At 43.7% G+C, this 11,015-nt stretch overlaps 1 protein-coding gene across 15 annotated transcripts in view; it reads right to left on the bottom strand.

Annotated features, from left to right (window-relative positions):
* KMT2C (lysine (K)-specific methyltransferase 2C) overlaps window positions 1-11,015 on the bottom strand; it is a 216,066-nt gene that overhangs the window by 14,669 nt on the left and 190,382 nt on the right. For 11 of the 15 annotated variants that reach the window (XM_014944925.1, XM_014944923.1, XM_014944922.1 and 8 more), the window contains 11 exons: window positions 10,127-10,268; window positions 9,253-9,400; window positions 7,668-7,846; window positions 7,414-7,568; window positions 6,971-7,223; window positions 6,139-6,278; window positions 5,073-5,177; window positions 2,548-3,667; window positions 1,418-1,554; window positions 1,107-1,249; window positions 669-837 (listed from right to left, as the gene is read on the bottom strand). In XM_014944925.1, coding sequence (XP_014800411.1) covers window positions 669-837; window positions 1,107-1,249; window positions 1,418-1,554; window positions 2,548-3,667; window positions 5,073-5,177; window positions 6,139-6,278; window positions 6,971-7,223; window positions 7,414-7,568; window positions 7,668-7,846; window positions 9,253-9,400; window positions 10,127-10,268 — 2,691 coding nt within the window. The remainder of the gene's footprint in view (window positions 1-668; window positions 838-1,106; window positions 1,250-1,417; window positions 1,555-2,547; window positions 3,668-5,072; window positions 5,178-6,138; window positions 6,279-6,970; window positions 7,224-7,413; window positions 7,569-7,667; window positions 7,847-9,252; window positions 9,401-10,126; window positions 10,269-11,015) is intronic. The other 4 variants (XM_014944914.1, XM_014944910.1, XM_014944913.1 and 1 more) reach the window with 4 other exon arrangements.

The raw sequence follows: 11,015 nt of genomic DNA on the forward strand, positions 1-11,015 counted from the left end.
CTCCGACCCCTGACTCTGCACAGACTGAAAATTCACTGGAAAATGAATTGGGCCTTAGGAGAGCCCAGACACCCCGTGGGGACCCAGCCACACGGTAACTCCAACCCAAAACAAACAACAACCGCGCTCGCACACGGCGGGATCAATGGCCAGGCTTTTGCAGAACAGGCTGTGGAGAAAAGCACCAACACAATTACACAAAGCAACCCATTGCTTACAAATGCAAACAGGTCCTGAGCTCCTCCTGCAAACCTCAGAGCGCTTTACTCAGCTTGGGCTGAGCGTGTCGTACCCCCACTGTGTACCTGTATCTTTCAGTTTTACTCAGCTTTTGAGAAATATGTTAAAAAAAACAAACACCCAAGCCTCAAAGGAACCTTTATCCCAGATGACTGTAATGGATGCATTTTTAAGATATCTACAATAATTAGAAATTTTAGTTAAGGTAAATCTACGGAAGTGATTTGCCCTGTAAAGATTGCCAATTTCGGGACAAGACTTGAAAGACGTTTCCAATAGCTTCAGTTTTAATTTTTTAATATAAAATTGATATAAATATCTAGATCAAAAATGTAAAATTTATTAAAAAAATACAACTTTTATATAAAAATATAAATAAGAGTGTGGGTCATTTTTTTTAATGTCCATTTCCCAGCACGAGCACCGACCTGGATGCGGGAGCGAGCGAGGTACACGTTGGACTTCCACTCCGTTTTCATCTTGCGGTACTGGGAGGACTTGGAATGGACGAACTGCTTGCTGTAGGGCGCGTTCAGCTCCCCCGTCACTGTGCTCTGAAAGGACTTGGATGTGCTGGTGCTATTCAAGGTGTGAGGCCTGTAGGAGTTGGGCATATAACAGGAAAGAATACAAGACAAACTGAAGATTTCTCCGAAAAAAGAGCCACAAAACCCATTTAAAAAAATTCTTGGGGACGTACAGACACGTAAAGCCAGCTAGCAGAGACGACACAGCAACTCCTGCCATCGGGGCATGCACATACACAGCCAAAGACGACAGGGTTTGTAAGCAGCAGACGAAAGCACAAATAACCCTAAGCAGCCTATAAACCCTGGGCTGTACTATGTGAAATTAAAACAAAATACCTTAACACAAACCTCTTGACATGGGTACTCATTTTAGGCTCGGCACGGGCACAGCCCGTGGGGTTGATGGCAAGAGGGAGTTCCATTAAGGGGTTTCGGCCATAGCGGAAAGTGTAGTTCTCACAGGCCTCAACCCCTGGCAGCTGCAACAAAACAGAGAAAAGACAAAAAAAAAATCCAAGTAATTATACGTTAATCACGTGTAACAAAACATTTACTGTTCCACACTGCTTCCTGTTCCCCTTCCCACGTGTAAGTGAGATACCCATAACCTGGGGGCTCCAGCACGGCGCGGGGTGGCGGGGACTCACCGATTCGGCAATCCTGGCCACGGCAGAGACTGTCAAACCAAAGAGGTCTTCACCCTTCAAATAGCTGGGAAACAGCTGGAGCATTTCTGACTCTTTTCTAACAGAAGCAACGGGCTCCAAGATTTTATCCCACACACCTACACAGCCATATGGGAAAGAATTACAGTGATCAAAAAAAATAAAAGTCTATTGTACTGCTTTTAAAACTAATGCCCAAGGATATCAGGAACCAGAAACCAACACTGAAAGAGCATTTTGTCCTTGGCTGTGTACACCAACAGCAGAATCGTTTGATGAGTTGCTGTTTTGTCCTGAACAGACCCCAAACACACACCACGTTTCTACTGCTCCCTGGATTCCTGGGCAGGAAGCATTTTGTATTTGCAGCAGGGAAACTGTCACCCTCTGACAACAGGAACACAGATTCTCCTGAGAAAACCTGCACGGACTAGAACTTTCTGAAAATAAACTATACATTCTATGTGCATTGATTGACTCCAGCCGGCTCTGGGCTGTGAGCAGACAATCCTGCAGGTCGGGTCGGGTCGGGTGGCGCGAGGCCGAGCTCAGCAGCAGCCACAGCACAAGGGGAAAGGACCCAGAGCCCCAGGGGACACGCGCACGGTCACGTGCCACGTTCCTGAGACCCTGCCCACACACGGTCTTGTGTACGTGCTCTCCATCACCCTGCCAGGGACAACGTCACCTGCCCTGACAACAAGGGGGTCAGCTCAGCTGGCTGTTCACTGCTTACTCACTCCAGCCCCGCTGGTTTGAGAGCAATGGAGCAATGACACTGCATTTAAACAAAGTCCCTTGTCGTGAAAGGACACCTCAGCTGACATTCCTATGGTTAGAATTCATTTTGAACACTCAGTCTCGGGTCTCCTCTGTCCTCTGTGAACTTGTAACAAGTCGTCTTGTTTGCAGCTTATACAAGTTCTTCAAAGGTGTCCTCAGTCTGCACAGTGTGGTATTACAAATGAGCCCTGGGAGCTCACCAGAAGCGTTCCGTTAAAACAGTGTCTGCAACGCGTTATTTGAAACATCCATCATGTCTGATGAGCATCAGTAGTAACAAAACAAATAGTAGACCCGCAAAAGTCACAGCCTTAGTTCACAAAACTTACCTTTTGGTGTCGTGTCAGTAAGGACCAGATCTTCATGGCCCTGCTCCACAACCTTGATGACAAACAAGGGGAGCCCGTCCTTCTCCTCGATGGAGCAGAGATAGCGACAGCGCCTGTTTGCGTATCTCATGCTCCAGTACAACCGGCTGGCCTCGTACCCCACGGGGAAGAGGGCTTTGGAGGAGTGGAAGGCCTGCATCTGCTGTGGCAGCAGTTGGCCAACGGCGTGGAAAATGAGGCTGCCCACACGGAAGGTGTGGTCCCGCTCCCCGCGCTGAACGATGCTGGCGATCTGCCGCACCTCGTCCCGCTGGACGTAGACCCTCCTGAAGACCGCAAAGTAACTAAGCTCTTGCTCATGAGTTCCCTTTGGTTTGTGCATGGGGCAAAGCATGGTCTTGTCTTTAAAAAACATGCATTGTGCTTTAATGGCACAGGTAAAGTGATAAATATTGGTGCACCTTAACCTGTGACAACCGCTGGTGGCACCCATTTTGTGACAAAACATGCATTTCATTTGCAAGCCTCTGCGCAGTGCTAGTTCCACGTTTATTAAGGCACCAGCTTGTGTCTCGTAGACTTCTGTAGACCAAAGAGCACAGTTCAAATGGACCCAAAGGTCTAAATCCAGGTTAAGAAGCCTTGCTGGTCCATCGGTTAATCCATCCCCTTCCTCGTGACAGAAGCAACATTTCCTGTAGTCTTTAGGCACAGGATCTGGTTTAAGGGTCGTGCCCAGTTTTTTAAGGAATTCATCTATTTCTTCTTCACAAGGAGGTTTGAACGATCCTTTAGGAATCACAATCTGAATGCTCCACTTCTTCCATTTCATACCTTTCCATTTCTTACTCGGAGGCCGACAGTCATCGAGACCACCGTGTATTGCTTTCAACCTGGGCTTCAGCTTCACCGTTACCTTCAGCTCATCCGGCTTCGCCTCCACCTTGGCTGCTTCAAACGCCGGGGGGAACATGATGGGGGGCGACGAGGGAGGAGAAACCTTCTCCTGCAGCTGAGGCAGGCAGTGGACGTCCAGCGTGGAGATGTTGTTGCTGTACTGATGGAATGCTTTAGGCGGCCTGTCCTTCATCGGCGACTGTGGCAAAGATGGAACTGATTCCTGAAAAATCAACAGAAAACTCTTTAAAAAGAAATCCCAAACCAACAACCATTAAATGTCTCGTGAAAACAGTCAGGTCAGAACTGAAGAGTCTGCTCAGAAAGTCATGATACAGAGACAGAGAAAGATGGAAATTACCCTGGTGTGTGTTACCACGGCCTGTGGTGGGACACAGAGCACAGAAGTTCTCCCAAACAACCTAGAACATGGTGCCCATTAATACAGGAGAGGAAACACAAATAATCCTTTGTCCAGTTTTTGAACGAAAAAGGAATCAATTGCCCCAGCCGAGCCAACCAACGGATCTAGGTCTTAGGTATTTTTAGAAAGTTTTATTGCAACACAAAGTAATCTTAAAATATGGGTCACCGAATTACTTTAAAGAGTAAGAATCTTGTTATTTGGTAGAAGGGGAAGATTTGGGATTAATGCCACATATTTTTCCTGGAAATAAGTGAGGAGGAAATTCCTGCAGGGCTCCCGATTAGTCACACACCTTGAGGACTTAACTATTCACTCCCAGTAAACAAGAATTAAACCTGCAGAGATTTGTTAAAAAGAAAAAAAAGGAGAGAAAACAAGAACAACAAAGGAAGTTTAGATTTAAAAGTGCTTAATGTGGCTTGTATGATTAATCTTGAAAGAGTAAATGAAAGGATCAAGAGACTGAACATGACATTTAATTAACTTAATTATGTACATGCTGATGCACTTGTGCAGAAATGTTAACCTGTTTAAGTACTTGTGAAAATGAGCTACTTGGGACACTAAAAGGATGTGGATGTAAACATATTTTTCTTCTTTTCCAGGCTTTTTTTTTTTTTTTAAATTTTTTTTTACTTCTGAAAAAAATAAGTAGGATGCATTTGAAGGAAGGCTGCCTGTTCTAAAGTAAATATAGGACTATGAGGAAACATTAATTAGGCAAAGCTTAAAGCACGTGGCCCAATCTGTCCACTGGTTTAGGGGAAAAAAGGAATATTTGAACAAGAAAAAGCAGTTAAAGCTTTTAAAGCTAGTTAAAAGCAGTACTCAAATAGTTTTATCTATGCCCTGTGCTGCAGTATATACTGTATAAGCCCAGACCCAAAGCAGGAAGTAGCCCTTAAAGATGTACCTATAACTTCATAAAAGCCCAGAGCAGTTAAATGACGTTTTTGAGATCCCATCTTGAGAGCCTGTGAGGAGAGCGAAGGCGGCTGCTGTTCTGCCATGCACCTCCCTCAGACAGAAACTTCTGCAAATGGGAATTTTACTTCATGCTGCTGGGTCAGAATCTCCAAAAATTCATTTATAAACTTTTAAAACAAAGTGCAAACTCCCTCCTCTCCCCCCCATCATTTGTGTTCAAAAAATAGCCATGACCATTTCTGGTCACCGGGGTCTCCCAGCAGTTGATACTTACTTTGTTCTCGGAGTTTTTGGCTTGCACAGCTGCTGAATAAAGAACGAAGCAGTTGTTGCTGCAGAATACGATGTCCTTCATTTTATCAGAGCCTTCCTGGGAATCCTGGGAATCAAATCCGGAAGATTATCAGATGTGCAGTTTGATAGCACTCTTTACATAAGAAGTGTAATGAAACAAGTCTTTCAATCTGGCCAGAAACTATTTATTTGTAGAACATTTGTGAAATAATGAGCGATACTGTGATATAAATACTTGATTAATTGACAGATCTAACGCTACCACCACCTACAACCTTGTTCTTCAGCATTTCTTGCCTTTAACAGAAGTTTAACAATCAAAATAAAGCATTCTATCCCATGCACCCATCTGCTCCGTACTTGCAAAGTAAAACCCATTTTGTCTTATCTTTAGATGGCAGAAGAACGTCTCATTTCAGCCTAATCAGAGACAGCTCACGCTGTTTTATCTACTGATCCATCTGCAAAACATTACTGGGAATTCAGTGCTTCTCTGACTACAGGAACCAATTACTTCTGATTATAAATTTTGACTATACACCTTTGTGGCATCATTACCTCAGTCTCATTCAAACGAAGAGCAATGAATCCATGATTCTGAATGATTCTATGATTCAATGGTACTTTTGTAATGAGTTGCCAGAGCAAATACTCTGTGTTTGTGTCTGGCCTAAGCAGCAGCCTGGGGTACCCTTTACACAAGGAACAACCTAAAATACCAAACACCGAGACTGATTCCTGCTCAAGAAGAGTTTCAGTTTCCTTGGTCTTCTAACACTCAGTTTGAGCTAAGGTCCCTGGGAGGAGGTTAGTAGCAGAGTTCAGGAGGCTGCCACATTTGCTGGCATTTTCTAAAACTCATTTTAAAGAAGTACCAACTTTGAGATTTCTTATTGGTCAGAAATATGGTCCTGAAACAGGACACATAGAGGGGAGACCACAGAGGAACTCCAAGTGGTGTCAGTTGACATGACAAGCTGTGGTCCCTGTTGTGCCTTCACTTGCCCAGTGACCACGAGGCAGGAGCCACGCTCCGGCTGCAGTACCTGTTTGAGGAAAGGCAGGTCTTTGAAGGACTTCCTCACACCACTGCCGAGAACCACAACTTTGCAATGAGAGCACCATCGAGGTCTCAGCGCTGAGCCTTCTGCCACGTTCTGACTGTGATCCTTATAGCCAGCTATACCTAGGAAATAGGTAAGGCTCTTAGAAGCTGTATCATGTTAAACCAAATTTATGAGAAGCCACAGTATTCTTCAGCAGGCTAGAGAAGCAGCATCCTCCTGGACAGGGCATGGAAGTCCAGCTTTAAACTATGTCCTGACGGGGAAATTGTTTAATTTAGACTAAAACCAACTGTGCAAACAGCAAGGCAAAAATACATTCTTGTATAAGAAATGAATAAGGAAACCAACATAGGAATACAGAATCAGAATCACAGAATCTTCTAGGTTGGAAGGGACTTTAAAGATCATCTTGTCCAACCGTCAACCTAACTGACAAAAATAGACACCCACACAAGATACACGCTTAAACAATTATGTCAAGTTTTCCGGCATAGGAACAATCTTTCTGAGTAATGGATTTAAAATCAGATGGGGCAAATAAACCTAGAAATGTTGGGAATTACTGGCAGAAATACCTCACTGACAGGAACGTAGAGAACATAACAGAAATTGGAAATGGATCAGACCTATTAATTTATGGTTAATGTCAGGAGCAGGTTCACATGTATATTTACACATGAATATTTACAACAAAAATCAATTGTTTAATTCTAGAGCATGAATTTATGAGGCTGAAATGCCTTAATACTGACTCAGTTAAAATTTTGGTACTGAAAACTCAAAAGAATTAAAAGAATTACTGGCTACTCACCATTGCTGTTTGCAGGAAAGGGCACGTTGGGTTGTTTCAGTCCGTAAGGCCCCACCATCCTGGCAGGTCCCATGGATCCTGCCTGGGGACCCTGGAGCAGCAAGTGCTGCCTGTACTCCATGGACGGGGTCACTCTGTGGCTGCTGGTGGCTGCCATGGAGGGTGGGACGTCTGGGGCGTTACTGACCTCGTAACTGTTGGGAATCCTGACGTGGAGCAGGTTGGAGAATGCTGCTACAACACTACTGATGTTCTAAAAACAATAACAAAAACACACCTTTGTTTTCATCGGATGGGCAGTAAGATAGCAGTAATATAAATTATTAGAAGATTACAAAAGCTGCTTTATTATACTGTGCTATAACCCCTCCAGATTCACTGTATATCAAATATATTAACTGCTGTTGTATTTTATATATGTAACACAAACTTATTTCTTTTACCTCAGCAGCTGTGGGATGTAAAGTAATTGCTACAGATATAAGGCCAGATTTAGGACCATTCTGGGATGGTCCAAGCTGAGAGGCAAAGAAGCCAGAACCAGGTAACGCTCCTGAACCAGGTTCTGATTTTATATAATTCCTTTTGGCTTCTGAACCTGAAAATAAAACAAAATATACCGGGTTAATCACATATGCACATGAACACACACACAAAAAAAGGCCAGTTCTAATTGCTTGCTCTGCTGCAGTCTCACCTTTTCCAGTACTGCTGGGCAGGATGGGAATGATGGGAGATGGGACAGGTTCAGGGTTCTCCTCCTTTACCACTGACAAGTCCGGATACCTACTGATTTCCATTCCCACCACACTTTCAGGAGAGGAAGAAGGAACAAAGCTGTCAGGAGTGTCCCTGTCCTCACAGTGATCTTGAACCCTGAAACAAAAGCCCAAAAAAGCTGGTTGGGAAAACTTTTGGAAATAGTCTAAAACAAAAGTTACAAATCATGACGAATGTGTTTCTTGCTACTAGTCATGGAAGGCAATTATCTGGTAACTCATTACTTCTAGATATCTCAAACTCCACTGCACATGGTGGTTTCTTGGGACAGATACATAAAGAAAAACGCAGGCACTAAGAAAGCCCAGGCTCCATCATAATAGCTATCTCAAACTCCACTGCACATGGCGGTTTCTTGGGACAGATATATAAAAAAACCAGAGGCACTAAGAAAGCCCAGGCTCCATCATAAAACTGTCTGTTCCCCCTGGCCTCATCTATAAATTAGTATTTTATATTTAAACTTTCTGATTTAAGTGTATTCACCGGCCTGTCCCTCCTCATCCGTGCATAGGCTTCAGTGTTTCAAAGCCACCCAAATTTAGTTTAAGCAAGTGATAAGGAGACAAAAAGGAAGATCCTTGTAGGGAGACATACTCCAAATAACGATTCCCACAGGGTAACAGGATCTGAGTAGAGCTGGGGAGTTTCCAGGCTGGGTCAGGCACAGTCCTGCTGTCTGGTACAGCAGTCACCTGCTGTCGTCTTCAAAATCACCCAACTTTAGTTTAAGCAAGTGATAAGGAGGATCCTTGTAGGGAGACATGTTCCAGAGAACTTTCAAAGCCACCCAAATTTAGTTTAAGCAAGTGATAAGGAGACAAAAAGGAAGATCCTTGTAGGGAGACATGTTCCAGAGAACGATTCCCACAGGGTAACAGGATCTGAGTAGAGCTGGGGAGTTTCCAGGCTGGGTCAGGCACAGTCCTGCTGTCTGGTACAGCAGTCACCTGCTGTCATGGTACAACAGCATCAAGTTGCTCCAGGAAAAATAGACATTTATACAGTTTTCTTCCACTTTTAATAGAGCAAGGTAATGAATTCTTAACAATCTAACAGGATCTCAAGTCCAGCAGTGGCAGAAGTCCTGTTTCACTATGCTGCTCCCCACATGTGGAATGCTGAGAGTTAACTAGGACAAACGACCCCGTTATGCTCTCCTTATGCACTATGGGTTTTGTTTCTTCACACTTTCAGTCTCATCTCCTACGGGAAGATCACAGAATCCACTCCAAATACGTATTTGAAGATGTCAAGGACAACTCACCTTAACTCCTCCTGGTTGTTGTGAGGTGATCTCAAGTCCAGCAGTGGCAGAAGTCCTGTTTCACTATGCTGCTCCCCACATGTGGAATGCTGAGAGTTAACTAGGACAAACGACCCCGTTATGCTCTCCTTATGCACTATGGGTTTTGTTTCTTCACACTTTCAGTCTCATCTCCTACGGGAAGATCACAGAATCCACTCCAAATACGTATTTGAAGATGTCAAGGACAACTCACCTTAACTCCTCCTGGTTGTTGTGAGGTGGTGTTGGGAGTGAAGCAGGAACATCCACAGTTTTGGGGCCCTGAGCCATTGCTCTTGCTAATAAATCATCTTGTGGTCTGAAAGGCAACTGGAACTGCTTTGGTCCCAGAGCTTTGGTAACTACAAAGAGAAATGCAGAGCACAATGAGACATCTGTACAGCTCTTCCACTGATGGACACACCATTCTCATCCACGTGTAGGTCAAAAAATGTTGACCATTCATGAGTTATCTCCATATTTATAAAAACTTGCAATTTTGAACAAAAAGGGCTCAAAAGGCTTTTGAGTGTGCCTTCTGCCAGCATGAGAGAATTTTTGCTTTACTTACTTAAAAAAATAAATAAATCAACAGCTTTGTAACAACAAAATAAAAGGGGTTGGAAAAAAGGATTTTAATCACTGAGCAGTCCTTACAAAAAGGCAGTATAAACCTGTATTTAATAGAAAGTAATTTTAATTGACCAAATTATAAGAATCAGGAAATACATAATGACTCCATATAAAGCCTGCTGAGGATACGTTTCAGGGAGATCACTTGTGAGCTCTCTCACCTGGTCAGTCATTTGTACTGGACATTAAAAAAACAATCTTAAGGTTTTCATTTTCATCTCTTAAGAGCACTTCTAGCTCTCAACATGGTTTCAAAGGGGAAGGGAAAAGGCTATCATTTTACATTGTACTGGTGTAAAATTCAGCTGGATAATAATGATTACAAGCTCAAAGAGGCCAGGCATTCTGTTTTTATAAAAACAACTATAGCAACTAAAAAGCATCCCAATTATCTCTTTTGTAATTTGCCACAAACTGGGCTCATTAATTATGGAAACAATAGGTATTAGTCTTACCATCGTGACCTCCCAACATACCAGCCTTGCCAGCAAGTTCCTCGGTGGTTGCGAAGCCATTGACCAACTTCTGGCAGGCCACGGGGGGTGGTGTGGGAGGCAGAGAGGCCGGGGGGGTCGGAGGATTGCTCAGATTATTCTGCTGCAAGAGATTAAAGAACCGTACCTAAGCCACGGAACACAAGGTGAAGACTTGCCTTGCTCTAGTAGATAATGTAACACATTCACATATTTTGACACCCAGCAGCGATAGTTAATTCTCAAGCATGTGGACAAACACATAAAAGCATCTACTATGAAAGACACAACGATTTGCTTTTCTTGTATGAATGATACTATCAGAGAAATGGTTTACATGAGGAGTATACATCACTGAAAGAAGATATAGCTCAATTATTTACAGAAAAGCATAAAAAGCATTTTTAGAAACGGTTTGGGAGCCCCAAGCAGTTCCTACAGTTGAAGCAAAGGTCTGAACTGCAGGCTGAGAGCGCGACTCCACCGTCACTCTCCAGCACCAAACCCAAGCCCGCTGACCCGACGGTCACAAAGGGAAGCTGCCTCACGTCCAGCACAGGCTGAGGCTGAGCTTCCTCTGAAGCAGTTACCATGGAGAAGCAGATACTCTAAGCTCACACTCCAGGCTACTTCCTTAACTGCCCATATTTTAAATGAAAATTAAATGAGAACTTCAGTATCTGCTCTCATAGCAGTCATGCCTGTAAAGCTCATGCTTGTTCACTGAATTTCACTGAATTTTAGAGTTGGAAGGGACCATAGAGATCATCTAGTCCAACTCCCCTGCTGAAGCAGGATTGCCTAGAGCTAGAGCATGTTACTCAGGAGCATCCAGGCGGGTCTTGAAAATCTCCAAAGAAGGGGACTCCAC

The sequence above is a fragment of the Calidris pugnax genome, unplaced genomic scaffold, assembly GCF_001431845.1.
Source record: "Calidris pugnax isolate Ruff unplaced genomic scaffold, ASM143184v1 scaffold54, whole genome shotgun sequence".
NCBI lineage: Eukaryota > Metazoa > Chordata > Aves > Charadriiformes > Scolopacidae > Calidris > Calidris pugnax.